The sequence below is a fragment of the Ctenocephalides felis genome, unplaced genomic scaffold, assembly GCF_003426905.1.
Source record: "Ctenocephalides felis isolate EL2017-DRISC unplaced genomic scaffold, ASM342690v1 CF-g0.4_SCAFFOLD_01170, whole genome shotgun sequence".
In the NCBI taxonomy this organism is placed as follows: Eukaryota; Metazoa; Arthropoda; class Insecta; order Siphonaptera; family Pulicidae; genus Ctenocephalides; species Ctenocephalides felis.
The window spans coordinates 5,889,697-5,915,753 of NW_020537324.1; the positions used below are offsets into that span (position 1 = coordinate 5,889,697).

The window sequence follows — 26,057 nt, forward strand, 5'->3', positions numbered from 1 at the left end:
GAAGAAATGCAATAAACTATATACTGTTTTAGAGCCCCTACTAATTCATAAGGAGCAACTTTGTCATATAGAGATTGAGATATGAAATGTGATACTGAGAAAGATTGGTGGTTTGTAGATTATAAGTCTGTTTAAAGATACGTGTAAGCATATGAAAAGCCAACGAAAAATATAAAGTACTATATATTGTTTTGGTGCGTCTACCAATTCACAAGGAGGAACTTTCTCATACAGAAGTCGAGATATTAAATGCGTGCAGTACAAATCTATATTAACAATTTCTATAATACTAAAGATATTTGAAAAGAGTTATTTATAGATATTTTTACTGAACACGAATAGATTTTTCTTTATTAGGGTCCGTGCTATAACCACTTATAAACATGATTTAATATTTAAGTGTATAATATTATAGTACATTTGAATTAAAGAAGAAGGGGTAGTATGCTTATTACAGAAAAACCCGTATCATAAAAGGCAAATAATAATATTATTAATGTGGGAGAAAAGTTGTGATTAATAAATTTTTTTGAATTTAGTAAAATAATAGTCTGTGAAAAACCTCTATTGTTCTATTCAGTAGCTCTATATTGCTCTAATCGGAAGCTCTATATGTTGCTCTATTCGAGAGCTCTATATCGATAGCTCTATGTTACTCTATTTGATATCTCTATTGTGCTCTATTCGAAAAAAGAGAAGATAAAAAATTATTTGATGAAGATAAAAATACAAAAATAATATACAATAAAAATTACCCGTTTGATGACAATTGAATATAAATATAAATGTTTTTTTTTTTATGAAAATATATGAAATGGTAGCTAATAATACAAAAATAAAACATTAAGGAAAACATATAGATTAAAGTACTTATTGTGCAAAAACGTTGCTCTATTTGATTAAATTTGTAAAAATAATGAATTGACGAGATGTTTAATAAAGGTTTCATAAAATGCCTGTAATTTTAAAAAAAAATCTTGAAAATATGAAATGAAAATACTATTATATTACTATATAGTATATACTATATAAGTAACTAAAAGTGAATGCTCGTTAGTTTGATATCTTTTCCTTGCAATGTTGTAATTTGAGAGCATCATATTTCAATGTGTCCATCATAATAACAAGTAATAAATATGAATTAATATTTTTCACGACATGAGAGGAATGTACTATAATAAAAAAATCATCTGTAGATGAAATTCTTTTCATATAAAGTTCATTTTATTCGAAATATTGATGGTTATCTGCATTTTCCGGATAGATTAACTAGTAATTAATTTACAAATATTTAGAAATCCAAGCAATTGATATCAAGCTACAAAAGTTTTTTGCAATTTTTTGTGAGTCACTAATAATTAAAATTCTATTATAGATATAAGTGTAAATAAAAAGGATTACTGATTGTAAAAAAATCGATCACATTTGACCAAAATTGTAAATAAATTGGTTACCGGTAATCCAAGTAGACAAGACTGAAAGCATTATAAGGATAGTTACCTTATTTCCTGAATCAATAAATACAGAATTTATAACTCATTTGTAGAAAAAGTATAATTAACTCATAGATATTTGTCTAAATATCTATTGGGTTTCAAGTGCAAATCGCGCAGTGTCTACAAATTGAAGAATGCGAATTTAAAATTTCCGACAAAATGTTTTTACTAGAAAAATCAACATCTCAATCGAAGCGTGTCCTCGATTTTATAAAAAATCGTGCTACCTTGTATTACAATTTTTTTTATCCGCAGTTCCGGCGCTTCTTAGATTTTAAATCCACTCGACCGAATAGCAAATCACTAATAGGAAACATCGAAAAAATACGAAAAAACACTGAAGAGCCAACAAAACTGTCAACTGCCTTCAAATTGCATCACAGAAATAAATATAGTAGTAGATATCTGAAGTCCTATTAATAGGACTACGTTTAAAACCTTTTGAACAATCATAAATAAAGACGGTTTTTTCTGTGAAGACGAACTAATGATAATTTAGTAAGATGTGTGTGCAAACAAGAATTATTTAGTGTGAAGTGACACATTGTGGGTCCAAGAAACTAAACAAATCGTATATTAAAAATCAGTTCAAAATGCTAGTGATAAATCAGTTAAAAATGCCATACTATCAACCCATAAGGTGAAAAAACTTTACCATTAATTTAAATATGAATAAGTTCCTACTATTTTCTAATTTGTTCTACTTCTGTGCTACAAACATGTAAATTTATTTTTATAAAAGTGAAAAATTATGTTCAGATAAATAAAATGTGAAGAAAATATATAATTTCTTTTTTCCACGTTGAACAATGCATATGTGTTCTTCAAAAGTTGACATGGGAACTTTAGGTAAGCAAAATTTTATGAGTTTTTAATAGATTTCTTACACAATTTGAATTTAATTACAATGTTCCATCTTAATAACGAGGTAAAAGTTATCATTAACTATTTGGAAATGACAAATGTTGTAAAAAATTAACGAAAAAGAAACATTTTTGAGCATTATTTGCTTTCTTTGGTAATAATTTTAAATTAGTAGCAATATTTTTGTCGAGGGGAGTCTAGATTTTGGGAATCTAGTTTTCTTTTGAGGTATAAATAATTTTATCAAACCAAACATATTCCGTTATTAAATTTGCAAATAATTAAAATAACTATTAATGGAAATTACCTTGCAGGTAATTAGACAGTTTTATATATAATTATATATTATATATAATGAAGTATCTCCATTTATCAAAATGTCATTAACAGTGACCCAATAAATATAATTAATAAATTATATTATGATACTAATATGTTATTTGCTATTAATAAATGAGGTGTTGGATATGCATATTATTAGTAATTATAAATTGATGTGTTGGGGTCATCCAAAAAATTTTTTTGAGGTCATGTAAGAGGTAAGTAGTACCATTTTCTTCTTTTGATAGATGTGTAAAATAATGTATTTTGTAGTCATATAATATATAATTAATGGCACGAATGATTGATGGATATTATTTAAAAATATAATTTTAAAAATTGTCTACTTACAAGTAAAAAAAATGCGGCGCACATAAGTAAGTGGTTAACAATTAAAAAAAAATTAAATAAAAGTAAAACATTTTTTTTTTATAAAATAAGCAAATGGAAGTAATGAGAATGATATTTATATGTTGAAAAATTCTCATTAGAAATTGTTCAGTCCCATATAGTTCAGCGTAATAAAAGTCTGCTCCAGAAGCCATTATTAAGTCAAAGATTCAGTATTACTTTTGAAAAACAAATTTGCTAACTATTCCAAATAAATTTATATAATTAAATGGGAGATTTCAAAACTACCATAAAATGATTACCTACTAAATTTTAAAGTCTATCAGTATAACTGCTTTCTGATATGCACCTGACAAAAAAGAAATTAAAAGGAATATTATGAGTCCATAAAGTAAAAGATTTGAATTTGGATCTAATTATTTAACGTTTATTATGAAATGTTATATGTGATCATCAGATTTTGTAATAAAATAATAAATCGAAGCCACCAGGACATTTTAGGGTAAATATTGTTTCCCTCGTCGTATGTATTACTAATTTTATCAAATAGATTTCTATTCCTATGTTTTATCGTATTCTCCAAAGCAAACTCTAGAAATCACAAAATTCTGCCACTAAATGCATTATCCAAAATTTTTTTCATATAAAACTGACCTTTATCCCCCCTTTTTCTTCTTATGGGTTGACCTCATGGAGTTCCAAATGGTGCAACTTTTACGCACTTTAACACCGGTTTTTGCGTACAAGTCCATTTCACTACCATAGTCTTTCTTTTTGGAAAACTTCTTTTTAGCAGAGTTTCCATTATATTATTATTAATATCAGTCGTGCTACCGAATAAGGAGACTAAACGGTTGTGAAGACCCATTGTAAAAAATTATAATGGAACTTCAAACTTTGATCACTGAACACAACATTATCACCACAAGTACACAAAAATATTTACTTAAAACAAAATGCTCATAAACAAGCCATTGAACGTTTCTGTTGCTAGGCGTCAATCTTTTCAAACAAATGAAAGTCTATTAAGTATTACATTTTTCATGACTTGCCAAAATTATAAACTATGGACAAGTGTTATTTTTAATACGTATTGCGCTATGAACAATTCATGGAGACTGAATGGGACTTTCTTTATCGCGGACTTTCCCATCTTTCTCCTACCACTTGAAGACAATACGACTCCCTACCAATTATTCGTTGGATTAGACTCGCAAAAATTATATTTTAAAGATATAGATACAAATAATAATATATAAAGAATTATTCGAGCGCCCGAAAACGTAGAGGAAAAAATGTGGACACACAAAACAAACACACGCACACACACTTTTGTATTCCAAAATATTCAGTAACCTTCAAAACAATAAGAAATGCAAAATTTACATTTTCGATTTTCGGCCCATTACTATAACTTACCCTATTGGTGGTTAAAAATCTATATCTTGACATTTTTATTAGATAATTATGTTTCAATCATCTTTAGTTTTTGTTTTTGCAATTGATACACTAGATGGGTGATGTCGAGAATCATAAAGAGTTATTACGATAAACAGTGCACAAAAATAAATCTATTCCATTTATTTTCTATCGCAGGATAGCGATCCTTCTCACGCAGACAAATAATATATAACTGTAACAAATGTAGCTGAATGTACTTTGTATAGCTTGCTATGAAAAATAAATACAAAAAAAAAAAAATATATTTTCTATAAAACAATCTAAATCTTTTATACCACTCCCAAAGTGAAAATAGTTGTCGGTACGCGCCTTGGGAACAGATGTTCATTGAGAGACACTAACTTATTTTCTCATGATAAATTCTCATGGACGCCTACTCACCTGTAACACTCTTCATTCATTCTATAAAAATGTTATGCACTTAAGACAGCATTCTGTCATAGGTGGAATGAACATTGTTGAAGATAAAATTATTGCTAAAGCTCAACTACAATTATGTATGCAAATATTGTTTCAGTAATCAATCAAAATCTTAGTTATATATGGATGGCGTCATAAACGCAGAGTACTGCTTGGTACAAATATCTAACACTATTCTCTTTGTTTTTCAACTAAAACATTTATGTATGTTTTTTATAAAGATATTTGCTTTATGCTTCTTTAATTTTCACAATGAAAAAAACCAAAGTATTAAAAATATAATACTTTCAAAAAAAATAAAACGTTGAATAATTTTAGTTATGATAAAGGAACTTTTACAAAAATATAGATGCCATATCGCAAATGTTAATCATAGTTTCTGAGAAAGCCAATATGTAAATTTTTTATGTAACTAATAATAATAATTATATTATGAGATACCGGAATATAACATAACGTATTATTTATTTAATTATGAGTTATGTATTTATTTCCATTACTTCATTGTTTGTAACTCATTTTTAAACAAACTAAATTATAACAAAAATCTAATAAAAATTATATGACTTAGTAGGTACTTCAATTTTCAAATATTCAGTACGAATTTGTATACACCAATAAATACAAATATAATTATCAATTCCAACTTGCTAATAAAAACAAGTCATTAATTACACATAATCAATTACCACGGTTTAATACTTTTCCTCGTGTATCACTTCTCGCAGATGATTAATTATTATTATACGTTCGGAAAGCATAAAAATCGACGTATAAAGTAAAATTTACCGTGTATAAAAATAAAATGCATATAACCCATAAACCACACTACCTGACTCTCGTTTTCACAACCTAAATAATATAACGTTTAATTGATACCAAAGCAAAGTCTTATTACTCGTCCAGTAATAATTAGACTGTGAAATCAAAACGATTCACACGAAAAATATCCATATATAGTGAACAACTAACTTTCTACAAAATTCGAAACTTTTGTACAATTTATCAATGCAAGAAAGGAAATTATCGAGAGCTTGCGGAATAATGCATTGTGGTCGAAGAATTTGGCGATTTTGGTAATTGATATATAATAGGTCAATGGTGATAATAGATATTTTAGTATGTGGAAAGCATCCACGTAATCCATTGGATGATAACAGCCCTGACTTGTCAAATTGTTTTTAAACTTTTAAAATCGGTGAAGCAGTTTTTGACAAAACATCGACAAAAAGCCAAGCGTTGGCTCACACCCAGGTACTTCTCCCAATTTTGGTGTCAAACGCCTCAAAATGATTCCAAACGCCGTGAAAATATAAAATTAGCAAATTGGATTTTCTGGCAAAAATAACGTTAGTTTCAGGTTAATAAATATTTACATAAAACGATTAGAAACCCTTGAAGACTTCTTGAACTCGTACATTCCATACATTAATTTTTACACCTCACTCTATGAGAATATTAATAAAGATATGTGTGTAATTTTTATTACTATTCCCATAGAATTTATATGCAATTCAATTCGTGATTCAGAGAAATCGATCCAACGTTTTCAAATTATTTGTATGTTCTGCCTATTGTTTCCGCTGGTGGTAATTTCATTTTCCATTAATGAAATACGCGGATAACTAAAGGAAATGAGAATACGGCTTCCGTGTAATAATAGGCGATAAAATTACCAAAGCCGATTGAACGTTCGGTGTCTAAATAGTAAATAGTAAATATACAGTTGAACAAACATACCTTTCAGTGGTGCAGATTTCGCAGAAGATACGGGTCGTTTCGAAGAAATGATTTTTCTTGGAACTTTCGGCTCGGCCGGAGGACCCCCGCCGCCGTTGCCGACGTTGCCGGCGGCGTTGGAGTTCGAGGCTGGACTGAGACCTCGTTTTTCTGGAAAAGAAGAAAATGGGCAAAAGGTAAAAAAAATATACTATTTTTGTAACTAACATTTTTAATTCTTATTTAACACAACTATTTGATATAGGTTTTACTTTGCATTTAAAATAAAACAGTTCAAAAAAAAAAATAGTTTTGTTTTTACAAGATGCCATTTCATTTAGCAAGATCAAAAACAACTGATCAGTTATATTGCTTGAAAGATCAAAATTTGTTCTCAAAGCTTTATTCGTTTAAAAAAATTATGTCAACTGATTAGCGAGACCTATTATAAATTAATTTATATGTAAGCCAGTATGTGTATAAGTTTACATCAGTAGATATAATCCGTACTTTAAAAAATAAAAAAATATTTTCCTGGTGCAGAAAATAGTAGATTAATTAAAAAATTATCCAAAGTTTAATAAAGAACGATTAATTAGGTACAATCATGCTTTTAGAAAATTATATTAAATAAATCTTCGTACTCTGAACATTTATATTCTAATATTTATAATTTATTTCCATTCTTGCGTATGAAATTATTCGCAATTCTCAATTATCGTTGCACACGAAATGCGTTTCTTTTCAAGAAAGTAAGGCGATAAATTAAAATTAAACTTTATAATAAGCCTGCGGGTGTACGTGAACCAAAAGTGAAATCTATAATAGAGAATCAACGATTTTATTATGCGAATTCAGATTGAACAAATGGAACGTAATATTACATTGGTATATGGAATAGATGAACAATAGAGATTAGTTGCAAAAAGTAGAAATAATAGAAAAGTCATAATTTAAGTAATAATAAAAGTGTTTAATAACTTATTTAACAATCAACTACCTAAAATTACTGTAACCAGTTTTCGAATGAAGAATTAGACTGGTGACCCCGATAAGGCACATAAATAAGCAAAAGCTGAACATCAAGTTAACTTCGCACGACCAACACGCCCGGGTATCATTTATTGCAAATTTAGATCGATCGAACGATCAATCGATCTATCGATCGATCAATTCCTTATTCAGATCAACGATTACCGATTAAGGTACGGAGATAAAATCAAATGCATTATGAGAAACGAGCGGTAGGTCGGAGTAGTGTGAAACCTATAAATATGCGAATTTAGTCGAGATCTGCTCTATGGTTTTCTAAAGAAAGTATATGGCGGGTCTGCTCGGATAATATAAGCAATGCGAACCGCCGAAGCGAATACTATCAGAGCTCGCAATGGACTTTTTTTTTAATAGACGCATCCTGGACAGGTCTTGAGTAACCAGAAAAAATACGGAACATCTAGTGTAAAAAGAAAAAAAGCACCGATGCAAATATTTCAAATAATAGTACATAATTCAAAGTATTTTAAGTAATAGTATTTTAAATTTTTGATTCTAAGTACAACCTGCAAAAACTCCTAGAACAAATGTGCTAGACCTAGACCCTGTTTTAGTGTTTTTCCGCGCTCAACAGATGGTCTACCGTGCTCAAATTTAGAACCCACTTTATAAAACTGATTATCTTATTATAATACACGTACTTTAAACGTTTAATTTTTTTTTATCATGTTTTTGCAAAAACATTTGTGATTTAGTTGAAGATGAGAACAAAGGGGTCAATTTACGTACTAAAATTAGTAGCGTTCCTTTGGAATGCAGAAATAATTGAAATGAAGAAAATGGCAAAGCAAACGTGTTTGCCATCTATTCATACTTTTTTTTTTATCTATGAACAAGACAAATAAAAAATAGAAACATTTTTTAAGTATTATATATGATTAAATCTAACATTCTAAAAGATGTTCAATATTCAGTAATTTCTACTCAAAAAATAATAAAAATCAAAAAGTAAAGTATTAATCCAATTTCATATTGCAAATTGGAGTATTTTTATTACCATGGGAGTCTCGTCTATATTTTAACATAAAGAATCAGCAATTATTTTAATGTTCAGCAAGATTGAAGCCGTGCGGATCGTAAAAACTATAAAAATATTTCAGACGAGTATAAAGCACGTATAAAGTTTTTATCGCCTATAATTCTATATACTTGTTTTCACGGGATATAATTACCGAGTTGTCAGTAAAAAAGAATAATATTTATGAACAATTTGTTATAGTTGAAGCATTTTTTGGTTACTTAGAGTAATTAAAAATTAAAGAGATCCCTTTGAGAAGGTACATCTTAAACTGGTATTTAGGTATAAGTAGTGGCATTAATTTAAATAAATAAAAATAAATGCAGGTTTACGTATTATAAATTGATAAATGAAATCTATATCAAAAACTTATATAAAAGTAATAAAAAAATTCATATTTCATGAAATTTTCATATTCATTCAATGTGTACTTTTAGGCTGGCGACTAAATAACTGCGGATTTCACTCATAGATGAAATCAGTTAAATTTTTAGGTTTGCTAACGTAGTCCTTTATTAATAATAAATATATTAATCATTAGTATCGATTATTACTTATTTAACAAAAAGATGTCTACTTTAAAAATATTGATGTAGACAGTCATTTTTAGTGAAAGTTCATATTAATATTAATTTATCTATTAAATTATGTAAGTGATAATTTAAGTGATATTACTTTAAATATTAATATTGATTATTTATCATTCATCGAAAATGAACCTTCACATTTACTGTGATTTTCTTGTATTTAAAAATAATGAATAATCGAACTCGTGATTTCATAATATTCCTACAAAAATTACAAGTCACGTAAAAAGATATCTAATCGTGCCACTTTGAGAATTAATTATATAACAACTACTAACATTTCACGTATTTTAGATATTAATTAATCAAATGAACATATAATTATAGAGAACAACAAATTCTCACGAGTTAATAGAAGTAAATTTAAGGTTGGCGCACCATCAACAAAATTGATGGATTAATTAATTTTTAGTTGGTATGCAAAGGATGCTAATGTAAACAATTTTTTTTAAAAAAGACATTTTTAAACCGATTTTTATCGGTTTTATATAGGAAAAGACAAAATCTCCAATTTCTTTACGATTATTTGCTTCAGTTGACTTAAGCATGCATATATCCTATTAAGCTCACAAAACTATGCACATTTATAACTGATTTCTAAAACTTTCGTTTATTATTCATAAATAAACACAGTTATTAACATAAGCGTGTTTACAGAAGAATTGTCTTGTACAACTTGGTGCATCATGCAAAACAGAAGGAAGTTTTTTGTTTGAAAATGATCATCTATATAAATAAAGAAATCGTCACATTGGACGAGAGAAAAAAAGTAGTAATAGAGAGTAGGCCCGTTTTTAATTTTTTTTTATAAATAGAGTACTTTATAAAAATATTATCCATCAAATTTCAAATTCAAAGTCTGGTGCAATGTTAGAAGTTTTGTAATTTTTAAAAAAATTCGAAAGAGTTTATTTATGAACTAAAAGAGAGTCCTTTTTACTTTGAGAATATTTTATGAAGCAGAAAGGTGATAATTCATTCTATTTTCTATCTTCCCCAGAGCACGATTCCAGTACAAATATTGCTAGTTTCCAAATTTCGACATAAGTTTAAAACCATGAGAAATACATGACATTCTTCTCTATCTTTTATATCTTCATATTGTTGCGAAAAGTTACATTTGCTGTCATGGATATTGTTATAAATATTATAAATCAGATAAAGTTCTATGGTAAATTGATCTTCTTTATAAGGCATGGTAATGAATTTGATAGATACATTAAATGTTGAGAGTGAAAGTTATATAAAACTGCAGTGATCTTAAATATTGTGAATATAAATATTTAAAACTCATACAATGCTTGTCTTTAAAACAATATCGAACATGTCTCTAAAAGAATATGACCTTTGTGATTTTGTAAAAAATTGAAATAAATGTAAATGTAAAATAATAAAGCTTTCATATGACCATATAGCTGGTATGTGTAACATTAATTACATTCATTATAATTTAATTATTTTTATCGAGGAATTTTTTGAAATTATCTTGTTAATTTATTATATCGATACAAGAAGCAAAAAAATTATCTTTTATATGAAAGCAAAATACCGAAATATTTTTCATAGCTATTATTAATTCGCACGTATACGATAAAACCACAAATTTAAATAAAATGGAAATTTTCGCACTTGAGAAATAATTATACAATCAAAGTAACATGTTTATGTAATCATAAATATGATATCAACACAATACTAGACTTTTACTGTAAACTGAAACGCCTCTATATTATAAAGTATTATTTATACATGTAATAAAAACAATCGGAAAGTTCAAAGAACGCACCTACAATATTAAGTGAAAGTGGTCCGAATGACAAAAGAGATTGGATATGTTAAATAGATTGTATTCTATTCATATAATATTTTTGAACACGACTCAGGTAATATAAATCCTTTGATCCAAGCTAATATTTCTTGGCAGAAACCATTTTTGCCTAACAAGTTGGTACAAGAATTATTTGGCTAAGCCAAAACGTTTCAACTATCTATATTTATGATTTTTATATATTTAATATATTTAAAACCTTACGTAAAATGAAATGATAATATTAATTACAACCGACTGGAAATTTTGCTGTAAATAGAGCATAAAATCTTATCATTGAGTCGTTTCGAATCATAATTAATGCAAATATTTCGAATTTAGTCATGTCGAACCAATTAAATATAGCGTCGGTAATAATAGAACGATGGCTTTAGATATATTATATAAAAGTCGTGAAAACTTCTAGATTTACTTACATGTATATTCATTTACATACCTTTCAGAAATTGTAAACCCATGTATAAATTAGTTAATATATGCAGTGGGAGAGTACATAATTAAAAAACGCTTCAAGGCACTTGTCAAAAATGTAATAGATTATGCAATGTAATTGAAAGTCAACATTGCATCAGTGTAATAAAAATACAAATTGATCTAAGTATTGCTGGAACTTCCCGCACCAAAAATTATTATTTTTTTAAAAACGATTAACATTTTTGAAAAAATTTTACTTCGAAAAAATTAGATTTTTGAGAAACTATAATTTGACAACAAATTACTTTTTTTTGAAAAAGAAAATGTTTTCTTTATTTATGGAAATACTGAACTTTTTTTTCAAAGCAATCGTACTGCTTTAACGCATAGAGACGAATTGTTAAAGCGCGTTAGCGCCGCGTCGCCGTCTAACGGATAAACATTGGTACGGAACCCATAGGGATGTAAACAAAAATTATACTTATTGTTGAAATCTCTATAAAATATCTGAATTTGATGTGCATATGTCTAATGATCATTTTTGACCGCCAAATGGCATTTTTTTTATTTTTTTCATTAGATCTCCGAAACCGCTAGACCTGCCTTCATGAAAATTTGATCAATTCTTCATCTTGTCAATACAAATGAAATGAATTATTCAAATCGAACGCTCTGTTCTCTTAAAAACTGAGTTACCGTTTTTGGCACTTTTTGCCCCATATCTTCGGAACGGCTAGACCTGCCTTCGCCAAAAACCAATCAGCACGTCTCCTTATCAATACGAATCAAATGTTTTTTGAATTATTCAAATTGGTTGACTCATGTTCCCGAAATCGTCGACGAAAATTTGTATCCGCACACACACACACGCACACACACACATACACACACACACACACGCATACATCTATATTTTCTAAGGTATGCCAAAATATTTAGAAACCTTTGAAACGTAAAGATATATAAAAATTTTCATTTTCGATTTTTTTTACGATTACTATAACTTGCCCTATGGGGAGTTAAAAATTTGTGGAATGTAATAATTTTAATGTACATTTTAAATTATTTGTATAAAAATTATTAAACGAAACACGCCAGACATATTTTAACGATTACCTATCGCAAATTTCTACTCGAATTTGAGTCTGCAACATGCTTTTTAGAAAATTCTAATATTAAATAAATTTTTATTTATTCATAATTTCTGGGATATGCACTGTTTTTGTAGCAGGATGTTATATATAGTTTAGAATAAACTAAAATTTACCACGTTGATTAATTAACCAGTTATATCAGTCAGTTATATGTGTCTAACAAGGAGAACCTCAGGTTTATTCTTTTGGGATTTTGATGAAACTTTGCTTGGTGATGGTGATAGAGAATATAGTCAAACTCAGCATCTTAAAATATTATAGGCCTACGAGAAGTGGTTTAATTATAAAAATTAATAGTGGTAGATAAAATAGACCGATCAGTTTGTCTCGACAGATATTGGTTAAAGCGCCAAAATTTCTCGAAAAATTCAATTTTTTGTGTCGCACCTATATGACTGACATGACCATATATTAAAATTTGTTGTGTTCTACCAAATAGGCATATATGTCTGACAAGGCCCATATAGAACTTTTTGGGTGTTTGACTAATACAGCAATTAACCTTGAATATCTTGAACAAGGTATAAATTTTAACTATATATAACCACATATTCAAAAATTTAATATAACTTCAATATATCTATTATATTAGTACTACTCACGGAGTAAATTGTTCGGCCTGACCGGCCGCATCGGGCTGGCGGCCTGCTTTGTGTGCCGAACCGGGTGCTCGGACAGCGCCGGCGGCGTAGAGGTTTGCCGGACGACATCTCGCTTCTTGGCTGCGCCTGAAAACAAAGCAAACATTTTAGTTGGCGAAAGCTTGGACTGTGAACATATCATCTACGTGCTAGGCAGAAATAGAAGCATAATAAATATAGTAGTTGTAAGAAATCTAATCATCTCCGACACAAAAAAGAACGAAAAACATAATTATAAACAAGACATTAAATGCCCTAATATTTTTTAAAAAATAGATTTTTTTTAAATCAGGTAATAAATTCAAATCCCCCTCCCCCATTAAGCCTCACGTGATTAATAGACGCCCCCTTAAATAAAACTATGCCATTCAAACATACTTATAACACCTGTAATTGTATATTTTGAATCAATTTGTTTAACACAATTCATTTCATCCAATCATTATCTATTAATTTAAGTTATGTACCATATAATATCTATAATTGTACAATTGTGTTGTATAAATATAAATATAAATATATGAATATATATGGTAATCTTATCTCGGTGTGGCCCAGCCAAAAGGGTGGATAATTAGTGATTTTTTTTTTGCAATATCTAAGAATATTCATCAAACACAAATGTTCAGACATTCCAGAGTGTGGAGATGGCTACATATATGTTCAATGCTGGTTATTTTGAAATGTCCGGTACTAGGCGCCACTTTGTAAAATCATATTTTTTGTTATCAAAGTTTGATTGATAATATTATTGTTCAGCAAAGATTGCGTTATTCTTAATTTAGTTTGATTTCTAACTTTGTTTTCTAACATAAGCCATGATTTAATAAACATTTCGTAAAAAAATAATAAAAAATTCTGGTTCTAAACGAGTATTTAATTTGAGGGTGGGCGTAAACTATAATCAGTAGCTACCAACTAAACAGGAGTCGTTCATATATGCTTTGGCTTATTGTTAGATTATCATTAGAATCGCTTAAACGCGATATTCTAAACTTTGGTTAATTTTTATAATCCAACTACTTATCGTAGGCCTATAACATTTTACTTTTATATAAAGATTCATCAAAATCATCAAAATAAAAAAAAAACAAAGAAACAGCGCTGCTAACTTATAAGTAAAAATTTCCAATAGACGTTATAATTTATTTTGCATGAAATGCATAAATGTAGGCGATTTTTTACAATAAATTTATCGCAAATTTATATCAAATTTTTAATACTTATATATTAGTTCCAATATAAATAATTGATCATTATGTAACGATCCTTGGTAAAATTAAATTATTTAGTACCAATCAAAGTTGCAATATTATTGTATGTATATAGCTGCAAATTATAGTACTATGTATAAAATGTAATGTAAACGTGTATTTAACTATACAAGAATATCAAGGTAATTATTTATCACTCATATCTTATTAAGATTATAATGAATTAATTTGGAAAATAGTAAAGAACTCTATTTTCTATTTTCGATTCCTCTAAGTTAGAAAATAGAGTTCATTATATTTCAATTACCAACAATAAAATAAATATCCTAGTTTCTACAACCAGAAAATCAAGCTTATAAATTTAATTTCAAAAACTTTCATAACATAATAATAAAGTCAGCACGAGAACTTTATTTTAAACAAGAGCACAGTTGTATTGAATTTCCATTATAAACCTGTTCAAAATCCTGAATATTATCTGAACTGAGCAGACATGAACCTAGTCAACAAATACAAACTTGAGATAAAGAAATACCTGTAGGTATATATTTAACAACCTTTACTATCAATTACAAAAAAATAAATTAAATTAACTATAACAGGCCTACGCAGACATAAATTTTACGTTTTCTGATACTTGGATGTCAATCAATCAATTCGATAAAGTATCAATTCAAAGTAGAGTATTTGAAAATATAAAATGTGGGTGGAATTGTAATGTAAATTCCGGTTATAAAACCAGAAAAAAGTCTTTAAATGTTCCGGGTATGAACTTCATCGAACACGCAGATACAGGGCTGAAGGAAGATAATTTGATCGACAAAATATTGTATCATTACTTTTATTGATGCTTTTTTTGTCAAATATAATATGTATATCGTATTTGAAATGTTTATGATTTCAATTTACTTTATGTTTTGAATAGCAATCAAAATTATTTTTAATATTTCATCAGCATGTATGTAATTCCTTATAACCAAGGTTGTCTCTTAATAATTGGGAGGCAACCCAGTGGACCACTGAGCCATTGTCTGTGATGAAATTATTATTAAATGAATTTCTAATTGTGATGTGCATGTGCTGCAATCCCCCAAAAGTCATTTTCACTTAAAACCATATTTCAATCTACATTTTCTCTACTGCTTGATGCCAAGCAGTCTGAGACCAGACTAAAATTTGTAACCTGTAGTCGCAAGACCAAAGTCTTTTCCACGAAGTAGCAGCAAGCTTTTCGTATTAATTTATGTAAGTTATTTATAAACAATGTAAATAAAATTTCACAGCCCTGATATTTTAACTCGCCGGCCGCACAGGTTAATGTAATGTAATGTTGTATTATCAAAGACTCGATTGCATAACCGGTTCTCCTCTAGGTAAGGTAACACAAAATCATACCAAATCGTGTGGCAAACCGACAATTCTTTGTAATAGACTGCTAAAATATATTCGGTGATGTAAAAAAAATGTTTGTGATAGACGAATGCACAAAATTGCACGCTTGAAAAATAATAGTTTAATATAAAATAGTTTGTAAATAAGACCTCAACGATTTCGGTCATCTCCATCCAGCGTTTATTAAGATTTTATGAGTACAGAAACAAAAATAAATGTACTAAAGTAATAGGAATGCTTTTAATCAAATGTCTAGAGTTACATAACAAATTATCGTCAAAGGAACAACCAAGAATTATTTATTAAATTTAACTTATTCCTAGTATACATAAAAGCGTATGTATTATACATAAATAGTTTGGTGGAGAAAGATCAAAAAGCTGGTTCCAAAATGCTTGAAACAGATGCAGCCATAAGGAAATAACACCATTATATTGTTTGCAGTCTGATATTAGCATAAGCAATTTGAAATACATAAATTTAAATACAAAATAAAATGCAATTTATACTGTAAAATTAATATTATAGTTGTAAGTTTAAAGATTTATAACAATTTGATGATTTATTTCTAATTGTAGTAGAAAAACTTGAGAACAGACATAAATCGTAATTATATAAATGGAGGAGTATTAAGTGCGTGTTTTTGATCGTTTCCGTGTAATTTTTTTTAATTGAGGTAAAGCCAAGTCAAATATTTCAAAAACTGGTGCCAAGAAAATATTCATAAATTTATTATGAGATTCCGATGATCATCTGTTTATTTTATTTAATAAAATAATCTATGCAAAATCTTAAATCTTAATCTATTCTAAAGATATCACTACAAGTAAAACCTCAGGTTTACTCTTTTGGGATTTTGATTGAAATTCGAATAGTGATAGAGTTGATAGTCAAAACAAACCCCATAAAACATTATAGGCCTATGAGAAGTGGTTTAATTAAAAAAATTAATCAAAGAAGTTGCAAAAATAGCGCTTGTAAGGAATAGAAACACTTTTTATGTTAAGACCATTGGAGATATATCAAAAATATGTGAACAGTTCAATGAGTGCGCCACGGTTAAATGGTTAATATAGATCATATCCATTGGGAATTGTTAATACAAGTCTCAAAACATGATAATTTCAAGAATAATTTATCATAATTGTAATAAGATTTGCTTGTAATAGGTTTCCAAGAATAGAATATTAAGAAACTAGGTGTAAGAGATTCTTCATGGGGTTGTTAATGTGTTGAAATAGAGGAGGGGTGCAAGTCTTTTTGGGAAAACGTCGACGAAAGGTCCAAAATCCCATAAAGGGATCTCACATGCACATACACACACATTTTTTTCAAGCTTGGTGTAAACAGTTCTCCTTCTCCTCTTTTCACCTTGCTAAAAAAAACTTCCTTCGGGAAGTTAAAAATGACTTCAATGTATTTTGCTCCCACGAGTTTTAGTAACCACTTGTCGCATGTCGGTCGCATATATCAACATTTCAAAATTCATAAACTGTAACAAATCTGTATCAAGTTTTTAGGTTTCCTAACACATACATCTCTTTCAGCTCCTCGAGCTAGTTTTTCGTATAAATTTAGTTCGGGCCATTCGCACAAAGAGCGTTCCTGGTGTATTTGTGTTTCGCCATTGACCGTCCGCGGTTTAGATTTTCCGCTGCAACATCATCTCCAGCCTCCCAGCATGCAATACGGTCGTTTTAAATTAGTTACTTTTGCTAGTAAAACTCGTTTAATGACCCCTGATGAAACTCGGCGCTATTATTTTGCTAGCATTTGATAGTTGACGGGATGCCGAAGAAACTTTGCTCTTCGTGTTTCTTTTTTTGTACGCCGTGTCATGATTTATAGAAGTCGTAAAACATGGACACGTCCGTTGTTAGAAAAAAATTAGATATAATGAATTGTAGATGGATGTTGTTTCTTTTATTACTGTGCAAGGCCTGTCAACAGATTGGCGTTGGGAAAATGTTTCAAATCGATACGAGTTTTATGGCTTTCAAAATTAATAACACACCATGCGAAGAGAAAGACTGATGTTACAAGCAAACTTGATTAGTAATGGACTAAACTTCATTTACTTACTACATTACCATAATATCACAATTACGTTTGTTCAAATATCAATTAAAAATCATTAAAGTACAGTTATATTCAAGGAACATCTGGAATTTACATTTTCGAACAATGTGCTCTCTAGATATGTAAATGATATGCATACAATATGACTGAATTTAGGTTATGAAGACTTAAATATTTAACAAAGTATTAAAAACGCTTTCCAACATTTACACAGACTGCAATTGTATATGCATGAATAATAATACAATCGGTATTGCAAAGAAGAAACTGAGCGCTCTATAATAATGAACAAATGAATACTAGTCACTTCTAATTGGAAGTGTAATATTTACTTATGGAAACAGTACATAGGAACAGATAAAAATATGTTATTTTGGTTTTTAGTGAACTATTAAACCATTAAACGCATCCTAGCAACATATAGCTGAGCGCATAGAAGGCAAGGTAGCATATATCTAAACGCTTTCTAATTTTTAAAATTAAACTAGTTCTCCCAGGCCTATAATATTTTAAGGAGCTCGTTTTAAATACTAACTTTATCACTATGCTAAGTTTCATCAAAATCTGAAAAGAGTAAAATACTGGAGGTGCTCCTTTTGAGTTTGAACACTTATGGAATGAGTATGATTTACAAATATAGATTATATCTTGTTTTATTACATCGATTATGAAAAATCGTCCCTAATTTTTAATTTCATAAATTTTGTAGATTCTATTCAATATTTCACCGTCATTTTGTGTACAAAGTTTTCAATACTATTAATATTATATTTTATTGTAACTTATTTATTGTTTAATGTGCGTAATTTCCGTTAATGTTTACGTATTTCATACTTGATATTGGTAGAAATAAAAACACCCGTTCTGAGTAATGTGCATATCGAACACATAGTTTAATTATAAATAATAGTTAATGAGTAAGAACAAGTACAATGACTCACTCAGTAGTTTGCCATTAAATTAAATTATTTATAAATTAAAAAAAAACAATGCTAGCTTTAAAAACAAGTTTCCGGCAAAGTACTCTATTAATTTCCACCGTCCTATAAAATGTTTTTTATTACGAATTACAAGTTCACACCACAAGATTATCTAGAATCTATGTGTCCGGTTTTTTATATGTTCATTAACAATAAGTAGCCGGAAAGAACTTGTAGAAAAAGATACAAGATCGCAATTAAAAAAAAAATAACGCTTAAGGTCAAAAATTCAAAGAACTATAACACGGTTCACATAATTGTGAAATGAAAAAATTAACAGTTCTAACTGTAAATAGCCAAAGTTCAGAAAAGGAGGAAGAAAATATAAATACTACATACATTTCACGATCAACGACCTTCAATTTGAATGTAATTATTTCGGATTTAATTTGTGATTCATAATTGCATGGTTTTATAGCAAGAGAGCAAGTAATGCTTTATTATTGCAGGATTGTAAAACAATGCTGTAATAAAAATTTAATGAACTAAATAAATCAAATTGGATTTCGAAGACATTTACGATACTTTTTATAGTAGCATAGAGTTAATGATAAATGGAAAAAATTAGAAAAATGTTACTGATTAATAAATTTTAAAATTTTAAACTTTACTACACAAGGAATTTATTTTGTTTTTTATCTTATTATCGCAAAAAATTGATGTAACTAATTAGCTAGACTAATGAAAACTAAAATTATAAACTAAATTTCTTTCAGATTATACAAGATTTAAAATGTTGCATGCAGGTTGTAAAACAATTCTTTTATTATTAAAGCATTTAAAATATAATAAAGAAAATAATGAAATCATGAATTATAAACATTAACCATTTTCATTTTAAATAACAAAAAAAATATGCAATTAAGATCTTTGAGAATCTACAAAAAATAGAATCTTGCCAAACATATGCAAAAATTATTTAGTTAACATTTAATTTCAAATTTTCAGATAACTACTAATATATTAACACTTTGGGGACGGCTGTCCACCTCACTGGACAAACAATCTGTGAGGCACAGGTTATTTTATAAACAATGACTCAGTTTGCATCGAAAAGCTGAATAAATTACATATAGCAGTGATAAACAGTATTGTATTTTGAAAATAATTTTAAATTATTTTAGTAGTATTTTTAGCTTTTTCTTTGCTATATGGTCTTTTTTTAATATTTAAAACGACCGAGCGCTTTTAAATATGGCAAAACGACTAGTAAATTTTGTGAATTAAGCAGTAGTGAAGATGAGTTTCAAATAGACATTCATATAGACAAATTTTCCGAAATTACTATTCACACCGATTATAGTGATGAATGTAATGATGATATTATTCAACCAACAAGAAGAAAAAGAAGTTCGACAAATTAAATGAAGAGCGGAAAGACATTAGCGAATGTGCCGATTCTCCTTCAATAATCGAGTTTGACATACATCAACAAATACCCCGACTACAAATACCAAGCAATATAAGACACCCAATAGATTATTTTACTTAATATTTTATAAATGAATTATTAGACAATATAATAGAAAAAATAAACCATTATGGCAGCAAAAAATGACCAAATATACTGACTAATCAGTGGCATATTCTAAATTCTAAAAGAAAAAGGGATTGTATTGTCTGTTCTGACAAAAAAGCACCAGGAGGAAGGCGGCGAACAACATTTTATTGTAAAACATGTCAAAATCAACCAGCTATGCATTTTGGAAATTGTTTTGAACGTCACTATACTTTATAAAATGATCAAAAATAAATTAATATTATAAACGTATGACCTTCAATGACCACAATTTTTTATCAAACAAATTGCATAACATACACAATGAATCAAGTTTACAGCTGGTTCAATAGATTGTTTTGAAATCGGTGCGTCCCGAAAGTGTTAATAGTGTAGCCAACACGATGATATAAAAATAGTGAAGTATTTATCAAAAATAATTTTAAAAATAGATCTAAAAAATCAAAAATGTCAGGATACGTGTCTTATTTATCATCTCCGCACTCATGACCAATTTATGATGCCACATCACTCCCCTTTTAATGTTAGCAAAAAATCTATTCGAAGGTGATCGGGAACACTTGAAAACTCGAACAAACATTTATAAACTTGTAAAATGCCATCTTCCATTATAATATTTCCATTATTACCTCTTTTCCCAAAGCTCCCGAACCTTTCTCGGTCCCGGTCAGCAAAACTGAGCGAACCAGGAGGCGTGTGATTGAACCTCTCCGATGCGCAACGATGCAATTTTTCTCGCGAACCGTGAGCGCCCATAATTCACTATTTCACTGTCACGACCTAATCACAACTACCTTGTATTGTATTACACATTATTATTTCCGAATGGAATCACGTCTCTTTGGTATATTTTTATATAGAGTTATTCACAATAAACTGAAAGTCACTTGATTTAGAACTTACTCCAGGCAGAGACATTGTTTAGAAATCTACACTGATAAATGGAATATGATTGCAATCGTAGTAATATATTAATGGGAGGTGATTAAATTTGTATAAGGTATAATTATGAGCTATTAATAGGGAGAATGTGTGAATTATGTTTAGACATAAAGTCATTATACACTTAATGAGATATGTATAGATATTATCTAAGATAAATAGAAGAGTTTCACAATATTTTAAACAGGGTAGAGCAGGGCTTAAAAGACCGCAGATAAAAAGTTCCATCACCGAATTATAAATAAGATATTCGATCTGTTCGCCTTTTCACTGTCCCATTTTACCCCACCTATGGGATAAAAATGACCAGGTAAAAATTTTTGTAAAACGAAAAAAAAAACATTTCTACAATGATGATTTAGCTAGGAGTTTACTGAACAAAGTCAGATAGTAATTGGTATTGATTTCACAATAAAATTGCTCAATATCAAGTTGGACCTTTGTGCCCCGCCTTACCATCTATGGCCTTACCGTACTTATTTATATATTTATCAAATGCTCAAACTTTAAGCCCAATTTACATTTTTGTAAAAAATAGCTGAGATTATTCATTAAATTATTTTTTAGCCATGATTAGATTGAAGTCGAAAAAAAACGTTTATCCCACTGTTATACACACTCGTTTAATTAATAATATAATTAAAAATTAATTTTTTGAAAAATTAATGATATCATCAGTAAACATGTGAAATTTACATTTAACATGAACTTACTAAACGCATATTAAGGTATGTAAAAATATTCTTGAAGAATTGTAGATTTTTTTTTTCAAAGTTTTCCTAAATAAAATATGTAAATCTACTTTATGGAGCCACTAAACACATTTATTATCTGAGATTATTTATTAATCTATTTTAAAATTATCATGAATTTTATTAGCTTGCAGTCGAAAAAAAACACTATTACATCCACTCGATTTTTCAATTATCATGAAACCAATTACAGACTGAAGTCGGTATAAATTGAAGATATTTTAAAATATTGAATAATAATTTATAAATATAGAGAAATCTTTAATCTCTATACATGTATAAGTATTATCAAAGACAATACGTTTTGACCAAGAAAATCTTTAATTAATGTTTTTTTGATTAAATTTTATAAAAAAGCTACTCAATTATTAAGCGCCTTTGTAAGAAAAATAGCTGAGATTATCTTTAAGATTATTATTTTTGATTCTTATGAGATTAATAGGACTACTGAATGAAATTAATAAAAACGTTGAGCTCATATATTTTAAAGCATTTATAAAAAATAGCAGATATGCTTCATTAGGTTAATTAGAACTGTAATGAAATCAATTAGGTTTATCAGTTGATGTAGAAATTCAAATTTATACTACACTGTTAAATCCACTTGTTTGTTAAACAAAGTACCTTACATTCGTTATCATATCACATTTACATCACTATCTCTGCTACAAACAAATATTTGCCAGTAAATTTATTACATCCAGCATCATTAATTCTTGAATTAAATTCTCAATCACAACTTGTCATTAGCAACTAAGCAAGGATCGTAGAATAGAATAGTAATTGGTAATTTAGCACAGCATGTAAGTAAATCCAAGAAGGTAAATTAATAAAATAGACACACACGTCGATGATAACGACTTAGACCTCACGGAAGACGAAAGCAGACTGTTTCATACGTGAACTGTATGGCCGATTGGACGGCGCGGCGTTGCGATGAAGGCGAATCTTGGGAAGGAAACCACGTGTTTCCAACCAACGTTCCGAGATACGAGTCGAGTGAAATAACGATTTTGTTTGTAAATATTGGATGTAAACACTGATTTGTAAGAAGAAACATACTTAATTAAACCATATTTCACGCGATTGGTAAAATTTAATTAATAAATGATGTCAGGTGAAATTCACAAAATACAATCTAACAGGTGTGGCTAAAATTTATACAAATTACAAAAAATGAGAACATAGTCGATGCTGCAATTAAAAATACCAAAAAACTCAAATTATCCATCAATACTGGTATTGAAATAGATTGTGCGTTTTCAAAAATGCATAATTCGATTTTGATGAAACTTGACACACATTGTTACCACACTTTACTAAATATTTGACAAAAATTTAAACTTGAAACAGCCAATAGTTTTTGAGATATGCGCGGTTGATGGATGGCTGGCTCCGCTCTCAATACTAGTATTGAAACAGATTGTACGTTTTCAAAAATGCATAATTCGATTTTGATGAAACTTGATATACATTGTTACCACACTTTACTAAATATTTGACAAAAATTTAAACTTGAAACAGTCAATATTTTTTGAGATATGCGCGGTTGATGGATGGCTGGCTCCGCTCTCAATACTAGTATTGAAACAGATTGTACGTTTTCAAAAATGCATAATTCGATTTTGATGAAACTTGACATACATTGTTACCACACCTTACTAAATATTTGACAAAAATTTAAACTTGAAACAGCCAATAGTTTTTGAGATATGCGCGGTTGATGGATGGCTGGCTCCGCTCTCAATACTAGTATTGAAACAGATTGTACGTTTTCAAAAATACATAATTCGATTTTGATGAAACTTGACACACATTGTTACTATACTTTTCCAAGATTTTGACCAAAATTTAAAGTTGGAACATTCAATAATTTCTGAGATATGCGTGGTTTATGAGTGGCTGGCTCCGCGCTCAATACAAACTTTTTAAGTGTAAATCATTTCTAAATATGCCGTGGACCCTCAATTTTATTTCGTAGACCCCCAAATATTATTTTCCCTGCCGTGAACCCCTTGAAAGTTGCCATGGACCTCTGGAGGTCCATGTGAACCACTTTGGGAATCACTGATCTAGAGCATCTTAGACGTTGGAATTTAGAATTCCAATTGATAAATCTGATAAAATTTACTAATAATTACAAAAATTAAAAGCATAATCTTCGGCGTTTACAATCACAATGAAATTTAACAGATCTGGTAAAATTTACCCTATATTTCATGCCCTTTTATTTCAAAAATAAAAGGGCACAATCCATGAAGTTGACATTCAGAATGAAATTTAATAGAACTGGAAAAATGTTCCCAATTTTATAAAAATAAATAGAGCGTTGACTATCTTTTAATGTTGAAGTTCCAAATTTAATTTAAATTCCGTAAAATCTTAGAATATATAATATTTCAAAAATATCATTCTGAAAGTGAACTCAAAAAAAACCTGATGTGAAGCTGAAGTGATATCTGTTTTCATTTTAACAATTCCATTTAAAATTATCACTCATTATTATAATTATCATTGAGCAAGTTGAATGCATATTGTTTCATTATATCATCTAGTATTAAAAATAATATAAGTAATATTAATACTTGATTTAATTTTAATGAATAATTAGTAATTAAATAATTTAATTATATCGATTAAAAATGTTATAATATGTAAGATTATTAAAATTAAGAAATCTCTTTTAATAAAAAGATTGTAATTCAATTAGATGTATAAAATGATTGGATATGCAAAAAAGACCATTGGCATGCAAAATTGAAGCAACTTCAGTGACAAAGTTGCCAACACTTGAGTAATCGTAAATTTTAAATATAAATCTCATAAACTAATAATTAATTTGAACATATATTTAAATTGCTAAATGATGAACCAATTAGAGACTGAATAATAAATAATTCGAAATGAACCTGATATTATTCATATTTGATTCTGTATCATATTGGCCAAAAATATTTACTGACCACGGAATAATTATAATACTATGTAACAATCTCAGAAATTTATTATTCACACACGAATAAATAATTCGAGATAATTTTTCATTTAGTCTAAATTATGCCACTTAATCCTTTATCACTGAATGAAACGGTATTTTACTAGAAGCAAAACTATTTTAGTCCCCGAGTCCATCGAACTTATTGTTTTAAAATTCAACCGCGTAAAATTTGTATTGTCCATTCAAACATATGATTTTGGACCAATACATATCCGATAAATATACAGTGTGTGCTAGTAACATATCAATTAGGAACGGATGACGACAAACTATCTGAATACAAATATCAATATCTATATGAAAGAACCATTCAAGTTCTTCAATGATAAAGAAGCAACAGGAAATACCGCTAGGCGAGCGATGTCAAAACTTCGAAGGTAATAATTGATGGTGGGATAAAATATAGTAAATAGTTAATAAAATAGGAATTAAATATACTGGTATAATGGTTAAGAACGTGGGCTAGCTCAAAATAGTCCCAGGTTCGAGCCTAACCTTGGTGAGCTCGATATCAAATTTCTACTTGAGGTAATTGCTTTCAAATAGAACTTCAAATAAAAAACTGCCTTAAGTGGGCATTGCTGCAACGTATATAATATAGTCTACACAAAAAAAAAACTCGTTTCTAACTTCTCTAACTCATTTTTTTTTTTAATTTTGTTCTGTTTGACCTATGTATGATGCTGCGCAATCTTTGCAATTGATTTTGTATACAGTGAGGTTTCCATGTTTCTATAGTTAATGTTTAATTTCTCGCAGTGATCGAGTTTACTAATTTTTTTATATATATAATAAAATTATACTTATCATTGTCCATTGAGAAAGCCTGGCTTAATTCGATAATATGATCCGAA

At 28.7% G+C, this 26,057-nt stretch overlaps 1 protein-coding gene across 1 annotated transcript in view; it reads right to left on the reverse strand.

Annotated features, from left to right (window-relative positions):
• The window catches only part of LOC113366097 (mucin-17-like), a 92,698-nt gene that overhangs the window by 23,378 nt on the left and 43,263 nt on the right, over positions 1–26,057 (reverse strand). The window contains exons 11-12 of the mRNA XM_026607647.1: positions 13,289–13,414; positions 6,654–6,803 (exon numbers count right to left, since the gene is read on the reverse strand). Coding sequence (XP_026463432.1) covers positions 6,654–6,803; positions 13,289–13,414 — 276 coding nt within the window. The remainder of the gene's footprint in view (positions 1–6,653; positions 6,804–13,288; positions 13,415–26,057) is intronic.